The following is a 27370-nucleotide window of genomic DNA, read 5'->3' as shown; positions in this document are numbered from 1 at the left end:
GAGCAAAAAAAAAGCATTCTGCATATCCAGGGAATTGACAGAATTTGAAGACTAGCCATGCTGGGGGCTTCAGGAGCCGCTGAAATGGAGGAAAATATAAGAGAAGCGACCGGGGTGAGTGATGTCCTCCAAAACCCCAAATAGGTGTTGCCACTCCGGTAGACAGGGCCAGGGTCAGGATGCTGCTTCTCATTCCAGAATTTTCTAGAGGGCAGTTTATGAGGCTGTCATTTTGTGCAAGCTGATTTTTAAAAAAATGTTTCTCTGAACAGTTTATTTTACATATTTATTTACAACAATACTCCCTTTTTCCGGTATTTGGTTCCATGAATTTTAACTTATATAACCTCCAACACAATCAGAACAAAGAATAGATCCACTGCACCCAAAACTCCTTCCTGAAGACATACAGATAGCCTAAAAGCACATGAAAAGAGGCTCAACATCACTAATTACTAGAGAAATGCAAACTACAATGTTTGCATTGTATTGAACTACATTGCATTGAACTACAATGAGGTATCATCTCACACCAGTTAGAATGGCCATCATCAAAAAGTCTACAAACTATAAATGCTGGAGAGGGTGTGGAGAAAAGGGAACCCTCCTACATGGTTGGTGGGGATGTACATTGGTACAGCCACTATGGAGAACAGTATGGAGGTTGCTTAAAAAACTAAAAATAGTGCTACCATATGATCCTGCAATCCTACTCCTGGGCATATATCTGGAGAAAAATATGGTTCAGAAGGATGCATGCACCACAATGTTCACTGCAGCACTGTTTACAATAGCCAAGACATGGAAGCAACCTAACTGTACATTGACAGAGGAATGGATAAAGATGTGGTACATATATACAATGCAATATTACTCAGCCATGAAAAAGAATGAAATAACGCCATTTGCAGCAATGTGGATGGACCTGGAGATTATCATAAGTCAGAGAAAGAGAAATATCATATGATACCACTTATATGTGGAATCTAAAAAAAATTATACAGGGACTTTCCTGGTGGCGCATTGGTTAAGACCCCATGCTCCCAATGCAGGAGGCCTGGGTTTGATCCCTGATCAGGGAACTAGACCACACATGTATGCTGCAACTAAGAGTTCACATGCCACAACTAAGGAGGCCACGTGTCACAACTAAGGAGGCCGCCTGCCACAACTAAGACCTGGCAAACCAAATAAGTAAATATTTTAAAATAAATAAAATGATACAAATGAACTTATTTGCAAAACAAACAGATTCACAGAGTTTGAAACAAACTTGTGGTTACCAAAGGGGAAACGCTGGGGGGAAGGGATAAATTAGGAGTTTCGGGATTAACATATACACACTACTATATATAAAATAGACAAGCAACAAGGATCCACTGTATAGCACAGGGAACTATACTCAATATTCTGTAATAACCTATATGGGAAAAGGGTCTAAAAAAGAATGGATAGGACTTCCCTGGTGGCGCAGTGGTTAAGAATCCACCTACCAATGCAGGGGACACGGGTTTGATCCCTGGTCCAGGAAGATCCCACATGCCACGGACCAACTAAGCCCATGAGCCAAAACTGCTGAGCTCACGTGCCACAACTACTGAAGCCCATGTGCCTAGAGCCCGTGCTCTGCAACAAGAGAAGCCACTGCAATGAGAAGTCCACGCACCACAATGAAGAGTAGCCCCTGCTCCCCACAACTAGAGAAAACCTGCTCACAGCAACGAAGACCCAACACAGCCAAAGATTAAAAAATAAGATTTTTTAAATAAATAAACAAATAAATTAAATAAATAAAAATAAAAAGAATTGATATATGTATATGTATAACTGAATCACTTAGCTGTACACACAACACTGTAAATCAACTATATGCCAATAAAAAATAAATTTAAAAAAAAAAGAAATGAAGTGCTGATACATGCTACAACATAGATGAACCTGGAAAACATCAGATAAAGCCATTTATTGTATAACTCCATTTATATGAAAAGTCCAGAATAAGCCAATCTCTGGAAATAGAGAGTATATTAATGGTTGCTTAAGGACGGTAGGAGAGGTATGAGTGAATGGCGAGTGACTGCTACGGAGTACAAGATTTCTTTAAGGGAATAGGAAAATACTATAAAATTAGATTCTGGTGAGTATTGCATAACATTGTGAATATATTTAAAAACAGTGAATTGTACACTTTGGGTAAATTTCATGGTATACGAGTTATATCTCAGTGAATATGTTTTTTAAAATAAAAGAATTTATACTGACCCAAGGTCATACTTTTATCAGTACTTTTAAAAGTATAACTGATAAACCTGTTTACTAGAGTTTTTGAAAGTATAGACTCGAGAAAAATAAAATGTGAATGGGGCAGAATGGGGAAAGGTTAGGGCATGAGGTGGATTTTCTTCCTAAAAAAAGCCTGCAAGACCCCACCCATCCTCACTCCCACTGCTACTGTGGTCTTGGCTGCCCTTGGGCCCCACTTTCAGCCTCATCAAACCTATAAAGAATGGAACTGTACATAGGAATACTGACCATCTCTGTGGACCCCTGACTATCCAGTACACTTATGTCTTTGTGTCCTGAAACAGTGACCTCTCCCAACATCCCAGGAGCCCTTTGCCTGCTCCCAGAAGGTCATCTATTTTCTGTAAAATGCTTAGGCATGCTATTCTCCACAGGTCAGGTGGGTGTGGTTTCCCCAAGATCCCTCCACCATAAGAAATATAAAGGCACCACATGAAAACCAAACCGGTTAATTTATTACTATTGACTATCACATGCATTTTGAAGCATTTATTTACATAATATTTTTTTACATTGGACACAAAATTTCTACATATAATGTTAAATACATGTACACTGTTTTGAACTTTACATATTTTATTTGCTTTGAGTCTGCACAGAGGCAGACTTTAAAAGAATCACAGGGAGTTCACCTCTGTGCTTTGTGACCACCTAGAGGGGTGGGAGGGAGGGCGACACAAGAGGGAAGAGTTATGGGAACACATGTATATGTATAACTGATTCACTTTGTTGTAAAGGAGAAACTAACACACTATTGTAAAACAGTTATACTCAAATAAACATGTTAAAAAAAAAAGGAAAAATAACCATGCTGTAGAGCAACATATACAATATGATATACTTTTATAACTATACATATCTAGGTCAGTCTACAGCATATCAAACTGATAATAGTAATTGAGTGTTTACCTCCTAGGAAAGGCTGATCAGTGGGAATCTTTACACTTATGGAGACTTGTTTTAATTTTTTAACTCCAATAATTTAATAATGCATTCCTTACAAAAGTAAAAATAATTTTTAAAAATACTCCTAACCATGAGTTTACAGTCTATTTGGGGAGTACAGCAGACAATGAGAATGCTAGTGTTTCCTCTGTCAACCATACTTTTCCATCCAATTAATCTGATATTTAAGAATGATATTCCCACTTCATGTTATCATGGGAGGAAATCAACCTAGTGCCTTTCTGATCATAAAGGTAAGCCCACAAAATTTTTTTTTTTTTTTTTTTTTTGCGGTACGCGGGCCTCTCACTGTTGTGGCCTCTCCCGTTGTGGAGCACAGGCTCCGGACGCGCAGGCTCAGCGGCCATGGTTCACGGGCCCAGCCGTTCCGCGGCATGTGGGATCTTCCCAGACCGGGGCACGAACCCGTGTCCCCTGCATCAGCAGGCGGATTCTCAACCACCACGCCACCAGGGAAGCCCAGCCCACAAAATTTTGTGGGAGAGTAGCCAAGATGGCAGAGTAAAAAGATCCTGAGCTCATCTCCTCTCACAAGCACACCAAAATTGTAACTACCTGCAGAATAACCATAGATTAAAAAAAAGACTGGAGCCTACCAGAAAAGATCTTCTACAGCTAGAGACATAAAGAAGGAACCACAACGAGACCAGTAGGAGGGGTGGACTCATGATATAATCAAATCCCATACCCCTCCCTGGGTGGGTGACCCACATACTGGAGAATAATTATATTGCAGAGATTCTCCCACAGGAGCGAGAGTTCTGAGCCTCACGTTAGGCTCCCCAGCCAGGGGGTCTGTTACTGGGAAGATGAACTTCCAGAGCATTTGGCTTTGAAGTCCAGCAGGGCTTAATTGCAGGAGCCACACAGGACTGGGAAAGATAGAGACCTCACTCTTCAAGGGCACATAAAAATCATACGTACACTGGGACTCAGGGCAAAAGAATTAATTTGATAGGAGCTTGGGCCAGACCTAACTGCTAGTCTGGGAGAGTCTCCTGTTTGGGGAGTGGGGGGAGCTGCAGCTCACCCTGGGGACATAGACACTGGTGGCAGATATATTAGGGAACATTGCTGGAGGCTGACATCTTGGCTCATTAGTTCCAAGACCTGGACCAACCAAACAGCCTGCAGGCGACACTGCTGGGACACCTCAGACAAACAACAAAATGGGACACAGCCCCATCCATCAGTAGACAGGCTAACTAAAGACTAAAGAGCTCACAGCCACCTCTGGGCTTGTCCCTAGACATGGCCCAGCCCACCAGAGGGCCAATACCCAGATCCACCCACCAGTGGACAGGCACCAGCCCCTCCTACCAGGAAGCCACACCAGCTACCAGGCTACTACACCAGCCTCATCCACCAAAGGGCAGACACCAGAACCATGAACACTATGATCCCACAGCTCAGGCCATATACCGTACCTGGTACCAGCTGGGCCCTGGCCTGGCCCACTAGCAGGGACACCCAGACCCCATACCCAAATGTGTCAGGAACTGACACCCCTCCACATCCAATGATCTATTGATAAAATAACCTCTGATTTCCCTGGGGCCTGCAGCCAGACTCCAGAAAACCAGTTCTGCCTGCCAGTGGACCAGCACTAACCCCAGGATCTGGTTTCATCTGCCAGTGGGTAGGCAACATCCCCAGAGCCTTCAGGACCCTGATTCCACCCATCACTGAGCCAGCACTAGCCTCAAGGACCCCCTAACATTCCACAGCCAGCCACGTTATGACCAGACCCCACTAAACAGCAGGGAGCAGCATCTGCATAAGGCAGCCTGGCAACCAACTAGAGCTGGGGCCTACCAGACCACCCACAGAGTTAGTCCACCACAACAGAAGGACCCATGCAGCCCTCTTAGGGTATACCTCTAAAGCATATAGCTTGGGTGAAGAGAGGGGAGTGCACTGCTGGGACGCATAGGACACCTATTACAGAGGGCCACTTCTCCAAGGTGAAGAAATGTAACTAACTTACCACATACATAAAAATATAAATAGCAACTTAGACAAAATTAGGACATAAAAATATAAATAGCAACTTAGACAAAATCAGGCAGCAGAGGAATATGTTCCAGACGAAGGAACAAGATAAAACCCCACAAGAAGAACTAAGTGAAGTGGAGATAGGAAATCTACCTGAGAAAGAGTTCAGAGTAGTGATGATAAAGATGATCAAAGACTTGGAGGAGAATGGATGCACAGAACAAGAAGTTAGAAGTTTTTAACAAAGAGTTAAAAAATATAAAGAATGACCAAACAGAGATGAAGAATACAATAACTGAAATTTAAAATACACTGGAAGGAATCAATAGTAGATTAAATGATTCAGAAGAACAAATCAGTGACCTGTAAGACTGAGTAGTGGAAATCATTGCCATTGAACACAAAAAAGAAAAAAAAAAGAATGAAAAGAAGACACTTAAGAGATCTCTGGGACAACATCAGGTGTGCTAATATTTGCATTTTGAGGGTCCCAGAAGGAAAAGAGAGAGAGAAAGAACCTGAGAAAATATTTGAAGAGATAATAGCTGGAAACTCCCCTAAACTGAGAAAGGAAATAGTCACCCAAGTCCAGGAAGCACAAAGAATCCCATACAGAATTAACCCAAAGAGGAACACACCAAGATATTGTCATCAAAAGGACAAAAATTAAAGATAAAGAGAGAATAATAAAAGCAGCAAGGTAAAAAAAAACAAGTAACATACAAGAGAACTTGTTCAGCAGAAACTCAGCAAGCCAGAAGGGAGTATCACAATATATTTCAAATTCTTTTCCTATCTAGGTTGTTACATAATATTGAGCAGAGTTCCCTATTCTATACAGTAGGTCCTTGTTGGTTATCCATTTTAAATACAGCAGTGTGTACATGTCAATCCCAAACTCCCTATCTATTCCTTCCCACCACCCTTCCCTCTTGGTAACCATAAGTTTGTTATCTAAGTCCGTGAGTCTGTTTCTGTTTTGTAAAAAAGTTCATTTGTATCTTTTTTTTTTTAGATTCCACATATAAGTGATATCATATGATATTTCTCTTTCTCTGTCTGACTTACTTCACTCAGTATGACAATCTCTAGGTCCATCCATATTACTGCAAATGGCATTATTTCTTTTTTTTTTAATGGCTGAGTAAGAATTTGAAAAAGAATGGGTACATGTATATGTATAACTGAATCACTTTGCTGTATACCTGAAATTAACATGACATTATTAATCAACTATACTCCAATATAAAATTAAAAGTTAAAAAAAAATAAAATGATGAAAAGGAAAAACCTATAACCAAGAATACTCTACCCAGCAAGGCTCTCAATTCAGATTTGAGGAGAAATCAAAAGCTTTATAGACAAGCAAAAGCTAAAAGAATGCAACACCACCAAACCAGCTTTACAACAAATATGAAAGGAACTTCTCTAGGTGAAAAAGAAAAGGCCACAAGAAACAAGTAAAAGAAACAAGAAAGAAACAAAATGACAGAATGAGAAAGCTAACGAGTAAAAACAAACATACAGTAAAGGTAGGAAATCATCCACGTACAAAACTAGTAAGGAGGTGAAAAGAAAGTATTGATACTAAAATCATCTTGTAATAAGCAGTTAAGAGAATTACAAAACAATGAGATGTAAAATAAGACATCAGAAACACTTAATTGTGAGGGAAGGAGAGTACAAATGCAGGGTACTTAAAATGCAGAGAGTACAAATGCAAGGTTTGAAATGAACAGATCAACAAGTTAGAGCAATCATGTATATCAACAGACCACTATACAAAAACATCAAGGCAACCACAAACCAAAAGTCTATAATAGATATACACACAAAAAAGAAAAAGGAATCCAAACAACACTAAAGACAGTCATCAAGTCACAAGAGAACAAAAGAGGAAAAGGGGGGAAAAAAGACCTACAAAAACAAATCCAAAACAATTAACAAAATGGCAATAAGAACATACATATCGACAATTACCTTAAATGTAAATGGATTAAATGCTCCAACCAAAATATAAAGACTGGCTGAATGGATACAAAAACAAGACCCATATATCTGCTGTCTACAACAGACCCACTTCAGATCTAGAGATGTATACAGACTGAAAGCGAGGGGATGGAAAAAGGTATTCCATGCAAATGGAAATATAAAGAAAGCTAGAGGAGCAATTCTCATATCAGACAAAACAGACTTTAAAATAAAGACTGTCATAAGAGACCAAACAGGACGCTACAAAATGATCAAGGGATCAATCCAAGAAGAAGATATAACAATTGTAAATATATTTGCAACCAACATAGGAGCACCTCAATATATAAGGCAAATGTTAACAGACATAAAAGGAGAAATTGACAGTAACGCAATAACAGTGGGGGACTTTAACACCCCACTTACATCAATGGAGAGATCATCCAGATGGCAAATCAATAAGGAAACACTGGCCTTAAATGACACATTAGACTAAGTGGACTTAATTGATACTTATAGAGCATTCCATCCTGAAAGCAGCAGAATACACTTTCTTTTCAAGTGCACATGGCACGTTCTCTACGAGAGATCACATGCTGGGTCACAAAACAAGCCTTGGTAAATTTACGAAAACTGAAATCATATCAAGCATCTTTTCCAACCACAATGCTATGAGATCAGATATCAACTATAAGAAAAAACTGCAAAAAACACAAACATGTGGAGGCTAAATAATATGCTACTAAACAACCAATGGATCACTGAAGAAATCAAAAAATACCTAGAGATAAATGAAAATGAAAACACAATGATCCAAAACCTATGGGAGACAGCAAAAGCAGTCCTAAGAGGGAAGTTCATAGTGATAAAAGTTTACTTCAGGAAACAAGAAAAATCTCAAATAAACAACCTAACTTTACACCTAAATCAACTAGAGAAAGAAGAAGAAACAAAACCCAAAATTAGTAGAAGGAAAGAAATCGTTAAAGATCAGCTCAGAAATACATGAAATAGAGAAAATGAAAACAATAGAAAAGATCAATGAAACTAAAAGCTGGTTCTTTGAAAAGATAAACAAAATTGATAAACCTTTAGCCAGATTCATCAAGAAAAAAAGGGAGAGAGCCCAGATCAATAAAATCAGAAATGCAAAAGCAGTTACAACCAACACCACAGAAATACAAAGAAACATTAAGAGACTACTAGGAGCTACTATATGCCAATAAAATGGACAACCTAGAAGAAATGGACAAATTCTTAGAAAGGTACAATCTCCCAAGACTGAACCACGAAGAAACAGAAAATAGGAACAGAGTGATTACCAGTAATGAAATTGAATCAGTAATTTAAAAACTCCCAACAAACAAAAGTCCATAACCAGATGGTTTCACAGGCAAACTCTATCAAACATTTCGAGACGTTAACCCCTATTCTTCTGAAACTATTCCAAAAAACTGCAGAGGAAGGAATACTCCCAATCTCATTCTATGAGGCCACCATCACTCTGATGCCAAAACCAGGCAAAGATACCATACACTCACACACACACAAAAATTACAGGCCAATATCACTGATGAACATAGACGCAAAAATCCTCAACAAAATACTAGCAATCTGAATCCAACCATACATTAAAAGGATCACACACCATGATCAAGCGGGATTTATTCCAAGGATGTAAGGATTTTTAAATATCCACAAATCAGTCAATGTGATATACCACATTAACAAACTGAAAAGCAAAACCACATGATCATCTCAGTAGATACAGAAAAAAGCTTTTGATAAAATTCAATATCCATTTATGATAAAAACTCTCCAGAAGGTGGGCATAGAGGGACATATCTCAACATAATAAAGACCATATGTGACAAACCCACAGCTAACATCATACTCAATGGTAAAAAGCGGAAAGCATTTCCTTTAGGATGAGGAACAAGACAAGGATGTCCACTCTCACCACTTTTATTCAACACGGTTTTGGAAGTCCTAGCCACAGCAACCAGAGAAGAAAAACAAAGGAAAGGAATCCAAATCGGAAAGGAAGAAGTAAATCTGTCCCTGCAGATGACATAATACCATACAAAGAAAATCCTAAAGATGCCACCAGAAAAGTACTAGAGCTCATCAATGAATTCAGTAAAGCTGCAGGATACAAAATTAATATACAGAATTCTGTTGCATTTCTATACAATAACAATGAAGTATCAGAAAGAGATATTAAGGAAACAATCTCATTTACCATCACACTGAAAAGAATAAAATGCTTAGGAATAAACCTACCTAAGGAGGCAAAAGACCTGTACTCCTAAAACTATAAGACACTGATGAAAGAAACTGAAGATGACAGAAACAGATGGAACAACGTACTGTGCTCTTAGATAGGAAGAATCAATATTGTTAAAATGACCATATTACCCAAAGCAATCTATAAATTCAGTGCAATCCCTATCAAAACAACAGTGGCATTTTCCACAGAACTAGAACAAAAAAATTGTAAATCTGTATAAAAACACAAAAGATCCCAAATAGCCAAAACAATCTTGAGAAAGAAGAACACAACTGGAGGAATCACACTCTCTGACTTCAGACAATACTTCAAAGCTACAGTCATCAAAATAGTATGGAACTATCACAAAAACAGACACATAGAGCAATGGAAACAAGATAGAGAACCCAGAAATAAACCCATGCCTTTATGGCCAGTTAATATACAACAAAGGAGGCAAGGATATACAATGGAGAAAAGACAGTCTCTTCAGTAAGTTGTGCTAGGAAAACTGGAGTTACGTGTAATAGAATAAAATTGGAACATTCTCTAACACCATATTCAAAAATAAACTCAAAATGGATTAAAGACCTAAATGTAAGGCAGGATATGATAAAACTCCTAGAGGAAAAGATAGAACACTCTTTGACATAAATCATAGCAAGAGTTTTTTGGATCCATCTCCTAAAGTAAAGGAAATGAAAGCAAAAATAAACAAATGGGACCTTAAACTCAAAAGCTTTTGCACAGCAAAAGAAACCATAAATAAAATGAAAAGATAACCAACTGCATGGGAGAATATATTTACAAATGATATGACCAATAAGGGGATTAATATCCAACACATATAAACAGCTCATACAACCCAACATCAAAAGAATAAACAATCCAATGAAAAAATAGGCAGAACTGAACAGACATTTTTCCAAAGAGGAAATACAAATGGCCAACAGGGACATGAAAAGATGCTCAACATCACTAATCATCAGGGAAATGTAAGTCAAAACGACAATGACACATCATCTCATACCTGTCAGAATAGCTATCTTCAAAAAAGAACACAATTAACAAATGTTGGGGAGGATGTGAAGAAAAGGGAACCCTCCTACACTGTTGGTGAGAATGTAAATTAGTGCAGCCATTATGGAAAACAGTATGGAGGTTTCTCAAAAAACTAAAAATAGAACTACCATATGGCCCAGCAATTCCATTCCTGGATATATATGCAAAAAGACCCCAAAAACACCAATATGGAAAGACACATGCACCCCGATGTTCATAGCAGCATTATCCACAATTGCCAATACAGATGAACCAGTTTGCAGGGCAGAAGTTGAGACACAGATGTAGAGAACAAATGTTATGGACACCAAGGGGGGAAAACAGTGCTGGGGTGGGGGGAAAAAAAAACAATTGCCAAGATATGGAAGCAACTTAAGTGTCCATCAGCAGATGAATGGATAAAGAAGATGTGGTATATACATATATATATAATGGAATACTACTCAGCCATTTAAAAAAACATGAAATTTTGCCATTTGAAGCAGCACGGATTGTCTTGGAAGGCATACACTAAGTGAAATAAGTCAGACAGAGAAAGACAAATACTATATGATATAACTTATATGTGGAATATAAAAAATACAACAAAGTAGTGAATACAAAAAAGAAACAGACTCACAGATATAGAGAACAAGCTAGTGGTTACCAGTGGGGAGCAGGGGGAGGGGCAATATAGGGGTTGGGAAGTGGGAGGTACAAACTGTTGGGTATAAGACAGGCTCAAGGATGTATTGTACAACATGGGGAACATAGCCAATATTTTGGAATAACTATAAATGGAAAGTAATCTTTAAAAATTGTATTAAAATTTTTTAATTAAAAAAAAATGAGTAGGAGGCATTGGTGAAGTTCCATTCCTTAGGTGGTGGGATGGGTACCTCATTGCTTTTCAGTGATTCACTGCAACATACCTATATAGCAAATGTACTCTTTTTTATTATTAATTAATTAATTTAATTTTGGCTGTGTTGGGTTAAAAAAAAAAAAAAGAAATCCCCACAGGACATTTCCTCCAGTTGACGATTTTTGACTCTCTTCAGCTTTCTTCGTGTATGTTATATAGCAAATATTGGCTGCTTCCCTGTTGGAAACAATGTGAAAGGAGAAAGGGGAAAATTAAATCAAGGCAAAAGGCAGCCAGCAGGTTGAAGAGGAGTGTATGCCCTTGCATGTAGATTTTAGATGCAACCTGTTGTGCTTCTAGAATCTCTCCTTTCTCACTGTGTTCAGAAGGGAATTGACCCTTTTCAGCTTGGCAATCAGATATACCAGTTTGTCTCCTTCCTGACCCTGTGCCAGCAAGCCTCATCTGCTCCCTCCTCACCACTGTCTTCTTTACCCTCCATGAGGCAGAGTCCTTAGCCTGCCTCAGATCCAGTACAAAGCTCCACCTTCTCCACTCCACCCCACACTGTGTCCGTCTTCCCTAGGCTCCGGCCTCATTCACTCATTAATGCAGGATCTGTTGCTGGTCAGATCTCCAGGTGCTGCAAGGGATGTGAAGACTGATAGGGTAACTGGGAAGATAAAACACCCACAAAAAACTCAGTATATAGAGCTTCAGATAAAATGTGGCATGTGAAGGATTTCTTGTGGTTGAATCATTCAGAGCAGGCTTCATGGAAGAGGCGACTTTTGAGACAGCCTTGACTGATGTGCAGAGTTTGATTTCTAGATAGGAGTTACAAAAAGTTTGGGGTTTGATCAGAGAGTAAGATTAAAATACTCTTTGACTAGGGAGAGATAAAGGTGTTACCCAACTCTTTTCAGTCTCAAAAATTGAAAAAAAAAAAAAAGTGAAGGAATGGGATAATTTTGAAATCAACCAAGATAACATATTTGTTTCTGTTTTTGAAATGTTGTGTCTTGGGTGTTGCGCACTGTGCAAAAAATATTTGAGGACAGTGAGCACCTAAGAGTCTTTAGAAGATGGGACGTTTGAAGGAAATGAGATAGGAAAGTAGAGTGGCTGTAAAATTGGTTCTCCAAACCAGAATTTTCCTATGAATAAAATGAGAACTAATATACTTTAAAAATATATATTAATTTAAAAAATAAAAAATAAAAATTTTTTAATTAAGGCAAAAAAGAAAGTAAATACATAAATTGAAATTTTGACATGGAATGAAAATTTGTTTTTGTTTTGGAATGGAATATTTTTAAATTAATTGCAGAAATGCAGCTCATGACCTGATGGATCTTACAATCCATTTGGAGGGGATGTAGTTCACTGTGAGAACTCTAGGATTTCTCTGCCCAGCATATTTTATCAGTTCATCCACATGGTAGCTGCCTAGTAACGGCAAAAATGAAGAGACAGGAGTACAGAATGGCTCTTGTGTGTCTTGTTTGAGTGTCCAGATGCTACTAAGTGATATTGGGAAGATACGAGGGAAGAAACAAAGATTGCGACCAAAGGAAGACACTGGGTTAAGTTTAGGAGATTTTACATTGAGGATGTTTAGCAAGCAGTTTAGCAAGCAGTTGTTTTCACTGGCTTGACACTAGCACTGAAATAGCTAACCACTCATTGAAAGAGGCTGGAGAAAGAAAAAAAGCATTCAGCCCAGGGCACAGCCCTGGGTTAATCAGGCATTTAGGAAAAGCTTTATGCTGTTTGTAATAGGACAGTTTATAAGCAAGTACAATTATGAGCAAACACGGAGAGCAAAATATTAAAATTTTTAAAAATTATAAACTACCCAAATGTCAACAAAAAGTAGAATTTAATACTGTAGCACTTAGGATGTCATCATTAAAAATGTCACTTCTGAAAGTTTATAATAACATTAAAATGTTTATGATAGTGGGTGTTTTTCTTTTAAAGTACATATTATTTAAGCAATGTAAAATTAGGCACAGCAAAATCTGGGAAGAGATGCATCAAAAACTTAACAGTAATTACTTTGAAGGCGGGAATCTATGAGATTCTTCCTTCTACTGTTCTGTATCTTTCAAATTCACTACATAATATTTTCCAATAGGGAAAACAGTCACCAAAAAAGGAGTCTCTTCCCTTTTATTAACATAAACACGGCTACGGTTCCTAATTAATACAGAACCTGGACACACAGTAGGCCCTCAATAATCCATGAATGTATCAATACCTGCAATTGAAGACATGTACCTGAGATTTTCTGCCCTGTAAAAAGCCTAACCCTTTCTGCGGGAGAGCCTCACGTCCTGCCATCCTGGATCCCGCAAAGCGTGAAAAATGGTTCTGCCTCTACCCTCTGTCCATTGACACTAACGCCTTGATAGGCCTTCACCTGGGGTTCCCACGAACTACTGCTCACTGATGGGTCCCAGGGGAAATGAAAGCACCTTTGGGGTCCCCTGAAAACCACCACCAGAGGACTATGAGCATCCTCCTTATACTCACTGGTCCTGCAGAGAATCAGAGATGACTTCTTAATTTAGTGTATGGACTGGCACCTTCAAGTCTCGCCGTCCTTCTGACCTGTGCAAGCACTTCCACGGCACTGGCCTCTCTTGGGGGCTGGCAAGGCTCACAGGGTAACTGCATTAGGGCCCCCAGCCCATTCCTTAACATCGGCACTTAACAGTGTTCAAAGCTCTTCCCTTGTCCATTCCAGTTCTCAAGGCCAATCCCAACCGCTCATATTAGTATCTCCGCACATCATGGATGAGATCTGAGACTTAGGTCACCTGTCCAAGGCCAGGGCAAGGTGTAGACTTAGCAGAAGTCAAGGCTGTTACTACAGCTGTTACTAAGATCACCCCCGTGGAGTTCCCTTGAGTGTCCACCGTGCGAAGGGGGCGGGTGTCCGGCAGGCGCAGCCCCACCTCCAGGGCTTCCGAGGCAGTGGCCTGGGATGGGGGTTCAGGGACTGAGAAGCCTCGAAGCCCACCGGCTAGGATGGAAATGGCCGACGATTCTTCAGACAGGGCAAGGGGGAAGGTCACGCAGGCGCCCAGAAACCTTAGTCACATCCTGTCTTTGAGTTTAAATCTCAACTTTTGTCTTCCAGAAGCGATGGAAACAGGACCCAGAAGCCTGAGGTAAGACGTCTTGCCAAACAGCCGGGAGCAGTCGCCATTAGGAAGCCAAACGCCACAGCCCCTCACGCCCTGCCTCCCAACGTGGTCCCGTCCCGCCTCTGAACGTGGCCCCGCCCCGCCTCTGAACGTGGCCCCGCCCCTGAGCGTGACCCCACCCCCAGAGCGCACTGGGCAGGGCCGCCGTGGAGAAATCGCTCTCTTTTCCGTTTTCTGCAGAGGTTTCTGAGTTCTACTAGGTACGCCCACCCCTTTGATGAGGTAAACGTGGTCTCTGTCCTCTGAGAAGGTAGATAATTAAGCCAAAAGTGTTCCACAGCGTGTGAAAGTGTTGTGAATTGGAAAACAAGGACAGATCCCAGAGTGGGAGGATCAAGGAAAGCATCTGAGGGAAACCTTTCAGTATAATAGGAAGGAAAGAGGAAAGAAAGGATGAAGGTTCATGATTTGGTTTTGTTGTTGTTGTTTTGAAGTTTTTAATGATGAAAAGTTCCCATTTCATGACTTCTCATTCCCCTGTGGTGGTCCAGCACATATGCTCAACGAGTGAGGAGTGTGGTGAAGTTGTAGGAAAGTGCAATAGTTTTGAGTCCTTAGGCAAGAGAATTGACTAAGAAAACAATCATATGAGCGCCACCAAGACAGGGAACTTTGTTTCCTTCATTGGTGTGCCCTAAGTGCCAAGTACGTAGTAAACATGGGAAGAATGAATGGATTATTTTCAGGCAATGTTGAAGCTGACCATTAGTTGTAGAACATAAATTTGTGGTGGTACCAACATACTTAACCGTGTGATTTTATCGAAGAGGAATCAGTCCTTTATTAGAAGGCAGGTCTAGAAAAGGTAGAGTTAGATTTTGCCAGGCAGGACCTATGAAAGGAGAATGGGGAAGGCTCTTTAGAGTAGAGCTATTTAGGTGTGGGGTTAAGTGATGGACCATGAAGTTTTCCTTGGAGAAGGAGGAAATGAAGACAGAATGTTGTCAGATGAACTACAAGTGGCTTGTACTTCCTGAACAGTTTGAGGAATTGACATACCCAGGGCATAAACTGAAAGAATAAAGGGAGGAATGTCCGACTGTAGTTTTTCAGAACAAAACAATATTCCTGGTGATGAATTCTAGAATATGGCTGTAACTGAACTGGAATGGAGGTGAAGGGCTCTAGGATGACAGTGAGAGGCCAGATTATTGGATGGTCTATCCACATGAATATTAGGCCTCTGACTGATTCCTCCCACTTTGAGTTCCTGTCCTGGGACTCTTTCCTGTCCCAAGGTCTCCATGGAATTGGTATTTCCTGCAACTCTAACCTTCAGTCAGTGGCATGACTCTGGACAGGAAGGTAAACGTGGGGCAGTGAGAGAGGGCTATGATAGACATCTGTTTTGCTTTTGTTTTTATTTTGACACTCAGCCTTCACTCACCTTCTGGAAACAGTTCTTCTCTTGCCCTCTGGGAAACTAAGCGCATTCTCAGTCTCAGTCCATGTGCAATTGGAGTAGTTGTTCCCCGACTCTCTTACTTTAAGGATGGGTATACCACTCGGGCTTGGCCAAAAAGATTGTTCCATGATTTTGGCAACAGTGATTGGTGAGAGATGGGCATAGGACCCAGCTAGAGACAGTAAGGCACAATAGGACTTTTGAAGGGACTAGTGGAAGAGATAACCCATTTTTAGTTGCACTTGAAGCTTAGAAGATATAGCTATGAAGTTGCCATCAGAAAGACTCACAATGAAGCCAGTCCAGAATATAAAGCCAAGAAATGGATAGAAACAATACTGATAACATCAGCTGAGCCCCAGTATGAACCCTCTTGCCTAAGGCTAGCCTCACTCCTAGGGTTTTTCAGGTAGCTGAGTCAACAGTCTCTTTTTTAAATCAGCTGAATTGTATTTGCTGTCATTTACATCCAAATAATTCCTCACACTGTAAGGGAGCTCTCTATCCCTGGGCTCCTTCTTCCATGCCAGCATACTAAATGTATATTACCTTCTCTGTCCTTCAGGTTGCTTTCTATAAAAGGGGATAGACAAACCTGATTTTCTGTCTGAGGGAGTTCTGACCACTCATAACAGGGTATGCACTTGGCGTCTTGCTACTGCTTTCACCCTCACCCTGGTAATGAATGCTGTCACGCATATACCAAAATGTTAAATCAGCAAACACCACATAAAGCCTAAACTAAATAAGACAGCTAACTTTAACTCGGCTAAGGGGCAAAACCCTGAAAAGGTGGTTACTAGTAAACTCCTGAGTAGAAGGAAACCTGAAGAGCAGCCCCGGCTTCTTAGACATATCTAAACAGACACGGCGCCTCTGTTTCTGACTTACTACTTTAACTTTAAAAATCGCAAGTCATGCAGCTTTATAGTTTTACTGTGAACTGGTCCTACTTTTGAGCCTCAGCACGTCGAATAAAACATTAACTTTAGGCCAAACTGTTACCGTTTCTCTCATCTTGTCAAGAGTTGGCCTTGGTGTGCTGAAACTGAGTAAAATCCCTTTACTCAATCCAAAATAGGCATTAAAAAGGAAAAACCCCAAATACTTTCTTATATCCTGAGAAATAAAGAAACAATGCAAAGTGAGTCCAAATCAGGGGTTATGACACCAAAGGTATACAACAGCTGGAACACAGATGGGACTGCCTATTACACAGTCACACAATGGAGTACAATCACTTGATCAAAAGGCAAGAAATGAAAATGTCGTTTGTCAATAGAAAAGGACTGGTAAAAAAGTGGTGTTTAGGACATGGATTTTCCACTTAACATAGAGGTATGACACCCCCCTCCCCACCCCATTTTGCTCATATACCATTATACTTTTAGTAACATTTAAGGTACAGGCATTATTCAGAAATTCCTCTTAACACACGGGTGATCAATCAACTACGGCTCTGGGTAACAACATACCACCAAAGTTTTTAGCCCAGACTGTCAACTCCCATCTTGGTTTCACACTTGTGTCTTTTGAACTATACCTGCAATCTTCATGGCTACAGGATCTTCGGAAACTGAAACCAGCCCTTCCTTGACTTCGGCCTGCTTTTCAGAGACCAGGGAAGATGTGGCAGGAGGGGAATACTTAGTTTCCATGGAAACCACAGGCGAGGAGGAGGAGGAGGAGGAGGAGGAGGAGGAGGAGGAGGAGGAGGAGGAGGAGGAGCAGCAGCAGGAGGCAGAGGGCTTAGAATCATGAAAAAGACTGGCCCACGACTTGGTGGGCTGACTCTGACCAGCAGGAGCGGTGGCTGCCGCAGAGGCCGGGGTGTCCGCGGGAGGGGGGCCGCTCTCGGCCTTGGCGGGGTCCGAGTTCGAGCTCTCCACAGTGTGCAACTCCACCCCGTTGGCAGCTGTGCCCTCACCCAAGGATTCTAGTACTTGTCCGTTAGTGACTCCAAGGTTCTCAGTAGTATCGGTCCCAACGGCAGGCTGAGCCACAGCTGTCCTCAACAGGGTGTCCCTGCTGGCCTCTGCAGGGAGGTGAGAGGGCTCCAAGTTGGCCCCGGGGCAGCCCTCAGGCTGCCCTGCAGTCCTGGCCCCGCTGTCAAGGGCTCCGGGGAAAGAACCAGCAGGCACGGCGTCGCTGACGAAGTCCGTGGTGTCCTGGGGGCTGCCCCAAGTCCTGGGTGTCCCCACGGGGGGCACATCACCCATCGAGTCCACATCCTCCGTGCCTACACTGTTGGGGACTGCTGGACCGGCATGGCCATTGACCAGGGCTTCTGTGGAAGGACCACCCTCGCCGCCGTCTTTCAAGTAACTGTAATATCCAGGGGGGCGTTTTTCCTTCTTTTTACGCTCCCTTTGTCCAAGACCACCCGAGACGCCATCATTCTCTAAAACTTCCGCCTCCACGTTAGAGCTGCCATCCAGGGCGAGGGCAGAGCCTGGGTACTGGCAGTCAGCTGAGCTGTAGTTCACTTCTTTATCGATGTCACTGGGGATCTTTCTGGAAGTCGTGCAACTAAGGATAAATTCCGGGGCCTGAGGATTCAATGTGCTTGAAATACTGTAGGTGGGAGTTCTCAGCAAAGCGCCATTGGGTTCAATTACTTCATTAACACCAAATTCAATTCTCTGACAGTCCTGCCCTTTGCACGGCTGGCACTCTGAAGCACAGAACAAACTTTAATTCATTCGTCAAAGTGGTTCGGGCATTGAATCTGCTATAGCTTACAGCAAAAACACCAAGCAGTAAGGGAATGCTTATCCAAACGGTATGGACCAACAGAACACCGCTTCCAGGAAGCCTGCCCACCCAGCACACACGTCAGGGAATGAAGGAGAGCACAAGCTTACCATCGGGCAGCTCACCAGCGGCCTGTGCGCCACACAGAACTGCTCCACCGTACGGAGGAAGCTCAACTGAAGAGCGAGGAGTCACAAAGAACTGATTGAATTCATCAGGGCTAAAATCTCCAAAAATATACTGCGGGTTGCGGAGGGCCATGGCGGCCCGTTTCAATGAGCCTCGGCGCTCGTCCGACTCCTCACGCTGCTTCCCCCGCCGCCGCCATCTTCTCGCCCGCACATACCCACATGACAGATTCTTAAGCAGCTGCTGTGCTGTTTCTGGACCCTACGGCAACTAGCCCAGGGTCCAGTACAGCAACACCTCCGCCCAAATAGTGCCATTCAGGGTTCAGCCCCCTGTAGGAGCCTCTGGTCACTGAGTTCTAAATAATGATTAAGCTGTTGTTTCTTCTTCAGCATTACTTGGAGAAAGTATACCTGTCCTTAACGCTTCTCAGGTATAAAAGACCTATCTTCCCTACTTCTCTAAAGGATATAAAACGTTCAGTGAGGGGGGAGGTGTGGGCTGCTATATGTTTCCATTAAGGCTAAGCTAAGTGGCAGAAGACAAAGCCCATCTCCTCAAATTTCATCAGGGAGGAAATGGGCTTTGGGGTTGGGGGGGGATGGCGGGGGAGGGAGGGGGCACGATATCTATTTCTCAGCGAGAACTCCAGAGGACTGGTCACCTTTTAGCCAAAGCCAAAGGAAGCAATCAGTAAGAGCTGAACTATCTCCTTCCTTTCCCTTACACATAAGCCCTGAGTTACCCAAAACCCATGCCGCCAACACAGTACACAGAAAAGATACACTATTATTACATAAACATTTATTGGGGAGAATCAATAATCTCCACAAGGAAGGAGTTATTTCTGGATGGGAAGTCTTCTCCCTTGGAAATTCTGGAGGCGTGTCTTCTGTCTAAACAGTAGAGAGGTGTCTGAACACAGTGCCTTCAGCAGTGCTGAGCGCAGCTGGGGGTGCCTGGCCAGGTTGACGCCTGGTGGGGGGGCGTGGGGGGGGCACAGGCTCCCTGTGGGACACTGGTGGGGGATGTTTGGGACACAGTCGCTGGTCCTTGAATGCCACAACTTTCTGGGGGGGTCTCTTCTTATCTCTGATCTGTCTGGTACTTGGAGGGTAACTCTGGCCAGCAGAGATAGCTTCTTGATGGCGGGACTTGATATTTGTCACATTACAGGAGGGAGCCCTGTAGTTGAAAGGACGCCCCTGGACAGGCTCTGTCGGGACCTGCACTTTTGCCTTTTGCTGAGTTTTCCTAAACTGCACTGGGGAACGAAGGGGCCCTTGAGAGCAGGTGACATCAATTACATGCTGACACCCCAGTTTCCCCTCTACGGACTTCCTCATGTCTGTCGCGATTTTCTGAGCTGCAGTTGTCCCAGTAAAGGCAGCTCTACTTTTAACTAGGCCTCTGTTCTGCACAGCTGATATGGGGCTGCCCTTTTCCTGGGCATCTTCTTGCCTTTTGTATTTTATCCCAGAAAAAAACCATTGCAAGAAGTCCTGCATTCTTTTTCTGACATTGCCTTCAGGAAGAGGCTGTCCCTTCTGTGATAGGGTCTGGGAAGACTTGCTCGCAAGTGTCTTCTTTAGTACCATCTCCTGAGTAGGGAAACTCTTCCTCCGAAGTTGGGATGTCCCCAACCCTGTGTCCCCTCCACCAAGCTCTTCTGCCTTGGGCTCCAGAGGGCTCACTCTCTTTGCAGTTGGTGGGAAATTCTTATCCTGGCACCTCCTTAAGGCATGCTTAGGGACCCAAGGTTCCTGCTGTTGCTCCATCCCGATTCCTCTGTCCTTCAAATGGACATGCAGCACCCGGGAAGCTCCCATGTCCCCACGTGAGACACCCTGGGCATGAGTCAGTGAGGCCTCGTAAGTCAAGTTATCTGAAGCAAGGGATGTGTCAGTAGGTTGGCCTTGAGCCTGGCTATGGTCCCTGTTCTCCTGTTGAAAGTTTAACTCACTGAACAGTTGTTCTTTAAGGTCTAATGACTTAAGATGTTGGGGAACTGGTAATTTGGGTGGGGGGCTTGCAGTGGTCACGGTAGTTTCTTCTTTGTTCTCATTCACATTTATCATTTGGGAGCTCCCTGGCTTGTGAGTTGTCAACATGTCACTAGTTTTTAATTGAAGAGTATCAAACTCCTCAGCCGTGACTACCTCCCTAGACAATTTGGGCATGGAAACAGGTTCTGACTTCTCCAACTTTTTGCCCCGTTGCATTTCTCCTTTATCACTGGAACTCACACTCTTATGCTTCGGCTCATATTTGGCCCCAGCTTGCTTTGCAAGCAGCTTTTGGGGATATCTGTTGACAAGTTGAGTCTGTCTAGGACCTGCTTTCCCTGTGACGCAGAGTGAGACAGGCAGACGAGTCTGTCTGGCATCCTTAATTCTCTGAACATCCTCTGCCAGCCCACGGTTGACATCAGAGTGTGATTGTCTCAGGACCCTCTGTCCTCCTTTGCCCCCAGGTGAGGTGGCAGGGAGAGAACGATCCAGGCCAGGGGTTGTTGTTGTGCCCACTTTGTCTCCATGGAGAGATTTAGAGCTTCCTCTAGAGGACTTGAAGCTCCCAGATTTGGAGTCTGCCTCAGAAATCACATTGGTTGAGGAAGGCAAGGTGGCATGAGACAAGGACTGGAACGAGGCGTCTTTCAATTCAGAGAGCCGTATGGATTCAAGGACCCTGCGGGGAAGGCCCCACAACATCCTCATACGAAACCTTTTAATATGGGCTTCCAGCATGTGTAGTGCACTGGAATCAACAAAAGTCAGGTTCTGGAAGGTATTCAGGGAGTGGGCCTCACCCACGGATGATGGCAAACTTCTCTGTTTTGTTTGGGTGTGGGATTTCACAGAAGGAAGCAATGTTTGCTTGATAGCATGCCATGAATTATGCACAGTCCTAGGGAGCCGACCCTCATTTATTTCCTCAAACTTCTTGCTCAAATGAACTTTTAGGACATTTTCAAGTTGTCTCTGACCTAGACTCTCTGCTGACACCCTTGAATTTTTCTCTGAGAGACTCACCATCTGACTGTTTAGGTCTTTCTCAGAGTCATACCCCAGATCCTTACCTGAAGAACTCTTTGGGTTATTCAGCAGGTGCTCTTTTGGGCCATTCTCTAGGCTGGGTCCCAGATCCTTCCCCACATCTTCCTCTCGCTGGAACATTTCTGAGCTCCTCTCATGGAAGCTTCCAGTTTGGCTCAATCCAACATTTACAGTTTTGCTACTCTGACCCTTAGACACAGGGATCAGTGAGACTCCATCATTGGTGTCCGACTCAGATGCCTCTGAAAAACCATTTGGAGGCAACATCAGTGACACAGACTCGTAGACTCTGCGGGGCAGGCCCCACCGGTGTTGGATGAGCCTCTTTCGAATGTGATGCTCTAGTTTCTTCCGAAGTTCATCACTGAGAGGAAACTCCCCAGGAAGGATGGAGATTGAAGCATGGGCCTGGGGGGCCCGGTGGCAAGGAATGTTAGGAGCTGATGGACAAAAGTCTTCCCAAGATCTTTGGACCACAGAGGGTAAACCCCACACACTTTCCTGTTGTTTCTGCAAAATGTTCCATTCCAGCTGTTGAATTTCAGATGAGGAGAGAGACACTGACTCATCCTGAGGTCTGTGGAAACTTACTCCACAGATCCTAATCTGAGGTAGAGGATCAGATGGTATGACTGGGAGTGGGGATTGAGGGTCGGCCTGGGACTGGACCTGAGTGAGAGGTAGTGGCTGAGATTGAGGCAGCGTTTGAGGCAAGGGTTCAGGCTGAATCTTAGGCAAGGACAGAGGTAGGGGATCAGGAAGCACTGGTGATTCTTGGCCTGTGGAGGCATTCGAGTTTCTGTTGAAAATAAAGATTGAGGAACTGTCAGCCAAGACATGAACAGCAGAGGGCAAGGACTCGCTGTGCAGAGATGGGAGACCCCAGAAGAACTGCATAGGTTTTTGCTGTAAATGGTCCTCCAGGGTCTTAGGATATGGCAGCTGCTGAGGCACATGCAGCTCCTTTGGTTTGTCTTTGCTGCTCCAAAAGGGAAGGCAGACCGCCGAGTCATGCTTATCAGCAACTGACTCTAACATTTTCCCTGAAGAATTTAGTTGGTAGTCTGGCCTCAGTTGTTCTGGAAAAGAATCTTTTTTATTTTCCTTTTCCTTCCACATCAGGAAATCGCTCCTCTTTTGGACTTGTCTCTCCAGGAGTGCCAGGACATCAGGGCTGAGAAATGAGAGGTTACCAGGCTCTACAAGGTTGGCTGCAGGGTCTCCCCCAAAAGAGGCTTCTGAAGAATGGAGGGCAAGAAACTCTTGATTGAAATCACATTGTGCCAACGTGGAAGGGAACAAGTCTTTGGCATGAGCTTGCCGCGAGGAGAAGTCTGAAACTGACAGGCTTGAATGATCAGTGCCTCTGAGTGTTGAAACACAAGTGGACAACACACCAGGGCTTTCTGGAAGTGAGTTCTCCGGAACAGGCTTCAATAAGATGGCAATTGATTTAGATTGAGTGGCAGATAAACTGCAGTCTGGCTGAGGTGAAACAGACAGAGTTGATGGTGCATGATGACAAGCAAAAGAATCGCGGTGATTCACTGCCTGGGACAAATCTGATAAGGGGTTGATATCTTGGGAAAGGGTGGGGTCAAGAGAGGAGATGGTATCCGGAGACAAAGTGGCCTCTCGTGGGAGAACAGGATCTGCTGTCTGTGTGTCATGTGGTAGGAGAGGGGGAAAGGCAAGAGGTTGGGGTGGGGAATAGTCCACTGGGAATTTGGAATCCAAGGAAGGAAAAGGCTCCGGTGCCAGAGAATGACCCAATGGGGAGGGTGAAAACAAGTCACCTAAGGGGGTCATTGGGTTAGGGGAGAGAGCGGAGGGGGGCAGTGGGGAAGGCTCAGGCAGAGAGGCTGGTGTTAGGTCTCTTGAAGGGACTGTTGAGGAGGCAGGGGACAGAGCAAACGATGACTCAGTCACAGGAGCTGTGGAAGTCAACGGGAACACAGAGGAAGTAGGATCTTCCAGGGCCTCTGGGAGTAGCAGCCGATTGACCTCAGCAGTTGCATTATTACACACCTCACAGAAGGGGTCTGGACATAAGAGTTGACGAAAGCGGGTGATGTCATCGTGCCGGCCCAGGGGGCTGCAGAAGACAGGAAGTACAAAGATGCAACCAGGACCAGAACAAACATGAGACCCTGGCAGGTCTGGCAAAAGTATGGCTGCCCAATGTATACTATCCTTTCACATTCTTTTACTTCCTTAATCTCACAATAAATCTTTTATCCCCCTCCCCAAGGCTTTCACATTCTGAATCTGAGGATTTTCCCTCCCATGTCAATCCCAGGCTTCACTGAGGCCCTAGAAATTCAAAGACTCCACTAAAAAGCAGGATATGGGAAAGAAGGTAATGTTCAGTCACCTTTGCAGAAGAGAAAGCACCTTCCTTGCCTCCTCTACATCGCTCTGGAAAGTTCTCCAACCTGGGAAACCAGAAGAGTGATGAAGGTAGAAACAAGGAGACCTTATAGGAGGCTTAGTAGAGTGTCCTATAGCGGTACCCTTGGTGGATTGGACTTGGAGAGCCCCAAGAACTAGGAAACAGGGTCACATCACATGGTCAATGATAATAATAACAAAGCTCAAATATATGTTGCTTTATCATTCACAAAGGGCTTTCATATGTATTCTCCCATGTGATATTCAGAACCACCCTTTGAGGAATATAGGTCAATGGTTATTTACCTCAAAGAGGAATCTGATCATCCAGGAAGTCAAAGGACTTTTACAAAGTCAGGACACAGAAGTTCTGACTCTTGACATCTCAATGGCCACCTGTCGGGCAACACCTATTGCCCAGGCCCATCACTGCTTCATGCCCAGCAATGAGCAGAGCAGGGAATCTGAGAAGTGTCTCAGGCTCTGACAGCCTTCCCACAAGCCTCTCCTCTGAGAACTCTGGTTTCTGAGAGAAACTGTATCTAGCAGTTGACATCCTCAGAGATCAGGGACCTTGGATCTCATGGAAAAGGCAGGAAGGGTCACCTTCGGAGAGTTCAGGTGGGATAGGCAGAACCTTACCTTTCGGTGTTCCTCCTTTCCTTCTCCCCTTGGCTCTGCGCTGATGCTGAGAACAAAAAGAGAAGAATGAAGGGCTGGGGCTCATTTCTCTCACTCCTCTCTAGGAAACTCAGATATTCATTATCCATGAATAATATGACTCTGTTTTAATTAATAGAACTTTATGTTCCTTCCTTTTATCAATTTTAAAGGTTTAAAATGCTTTCGATTTTTTTCTTCTTTGACAAACTCAAAGAAGGACTTTTGTCTATGAGATCCACACTTGATAGTCTCAGTCAGAAGTCAACTGCCCAAGGAGGGCATAGCATCTGAGGCCAGCAGTCATGTCCACGTCCCTCAGATAGGACCCTGTATCCTGGAGCTCAGGCTCCAGCCTCTGCTCAGAGGCTCAGCATTGCTGCTCCGATCAGCCCAGCACAAAGGAAGGCTTTGTTGAGTGATGCCTGACGTGACAATGTACTCATGATCAAGCATTAGGGAAGTCTGTTCTCCTGCAGAGATCCCCAACTCTCTAAATAACCCAACCCAGGGCCACAAAATTACTGTTTGGGATTTTATCCTGGAGTCCTCCCAACAGTCAGATGGGACATGGGCTTCAACTGGGAGCCTTAGTCCTCCCTGAACCCCTAGCCCTGGCTGGCTTCTTTTCCTAGGAGGATGATGTTCTATCCTCTCCTTGAGCTTCCCATCTTAGGTGTCTCTCTGAGCCAACCAAACTCATTTTAAAATGTGGGAATAGAAATGGAAACAACAATAAAGAATCTCTGGGCTTCCCTGGTGGCGCAGTGGTTGAGAATCCGCCTGCCGAGGCAGGGACACGGGTTCGTGCCCCGGTCCGGGAAGATCCCACATGCCGTGGAGCGGCTGGGCCCGTGATCCATGGCCGCTGAGCCTGCGCGTCCGGAGCCTGTGCTCCACAACGGGAGAGGCCACAACAGTGAGAGGCCCGCGTACCACAAAAAAAAAAATTAAAAAATAAAAAAATTAAAAAATTAAAAAATAAAAAAAATAAAAGAAAGAAAGAATCTCTGTTGGGGGCTCATCCAGGGTTGCTTACCTTTCGGATGTCTTTGGTTTTACTGAAGGTAGGTGAAAATGGCAAGCTCACCAGGAACCACAGGAACAGAATAAGCAACCCCAACCCGCACAGGATGACGAGGTTTGGGTCAATATCCAAGAATGTTGAGGCGAAGCTCAGACATGCCTCAGTAACGCTGTTCAAAACTGAGAGAGCATTCGGTTTTCCGAATTCCATCGTCTGAACCACAGGGCTGCCTCAAGTTAAATGAGCACTGAGCACTGAGCACTGAGTATGGGTGCAGTCCTAGGCCTGCATCACAAAACACTGAAGAGTCACAAGGGGTTTCTGAGTGTGCGGGAGGGGACAACATGGAGAGGGTGTGTCCACAGCCCCTCCTCCACCCACCAGTCCAGCACTGTAGAGCCCCAATGCCACAACTACTGAAGCCCGCATGCCACAACTACTGAAGCCTGTGCACCTAGAGCCTGTGCTCTGCAACAAGAGAAGCCACCAAAATGAGAAGCCCACGCACCACAACGAAGAGTAGCTCCCACTCCCCGCAACTAGAGAAAGCCCGCATGCAGCAACAAAGACCCAACGCAGCCAAAAATAAATAATAAAATAAATTTATTAAAAAATAATCATGTACTCTTGCAGCTTCCATGGTAAATAAATAATGAAGATGACATTGCTAAGACTGTAAAACAGTGCTCAGGCTGCCAATGTGACTTACTTAATAGGCTAACTAAATCAGAATCCAAGAATGTGTTGGAAAAGAGCTGGTATGAGATGGGTTAGTACAGATTTGTTTGTGAAACAAATCAAGCACTTCTAGTGAGTGGAATTAAATACTCTAAACTAGATAAAGTTCATGAAGCTATGGAGTGTACTGATGCCATCAGTTTTTTATTAATAGTTCCCTCCAAAAGAAAAGAATTTAGATAGATGATAAATACAATGGCCCTAACTCATGTCAGTCGGAAAAAAGCAAAATAATCTTTTTCCCCAAACCCCAGTTATGTGAAGATCTTAGATATGTGGTTTGCCTCAATAAACATTCTCAAGAATTACAGAAAATTTCTTGGAGCACACATAGCTTATCTCCTATACAGAAAATCAAAAGTTGACTATAATGCAAGTCCACTATACAGCGATATTCCCAAATACCTGTGATTATGCAAAGCATGTGTCTCTAAGAAACAGTAGATTAAGAGATGAAAGAACATCAAAATAATCTGAATTTGGTATTATTCTATGGTCAACCATTCTTTAAAATCAACCCTCTCCCACTCTCTCTCTTTTGTATTTTTTCTCTCTCTCTGCCTCTTCTCCAAAATGCTTCGACA

The 27370-nt window shown here is 43.4% G+C and overlaps 2 protein-coding genes across 2 annotated transcripts; both read right to left on the bottom strand.

The window, feature by feature from the left end:
* Window positions 1-17548: 17548 nt before the first annotated feature.
* On the bottom strand, window positions 17549-19129 carry LOC131760839 (ubiquitin carboxyl-terminal hydrolase 10-like). The gene is made up of 2 exons (XM_059070934.2): window positions 18896-19129; window positions 17549-18687 (listed from the first exon to the last, which is right to left on the bottom strand). The coding sequence occupies exons 1-2, from the start codon at window positions 19044-19046 to the stop codon at window positions 17549-17551; spliced, it is 1290 nt and encodes a 429-aa protein (XP_058926917.1). The 5' UTR covers window positions 19047-19129.
* A 626-nt stretch (window positions 19130-19755) lies between these two features.
* Window positions 19756-26258, bottom strand: LOC131760838 (spermatogenesis-associated protein 31D4-like). The gene is given in 5 exon segments (XM_059070933.1): window positions 19756-19825; window positions 19827-24065; window positions 24345-24405; window positions 25004-25049; window positions 26061-26258. Coding segments are annotated over 5 exon segments (4614 nt in total).
* Between the last annotated feature and the right edge of the window lie 1112 nt (window positions 26259-27370).

This window comes from Kogia breviceps, chromosome 8 (assembly GCF_026419965.1).
Source record: "Kogia breviceps isolate mKogBre1 chromosome 8, mKogBre1 haplotype 1, whole genome shotgun sequence".
In the NCBI taxonomy this organism is placed as follows: Eukaryota; Metazoa; Chordata; class Mammalia; order Artiodactyla; family Physeteridae; genus Kogia; species Kogia breviceps.
The sequence above is the reverse complement of the archived record's forward strand: the minus strand, read 5'-3'. Positions and strand labels throughout refer to the sequence as shown.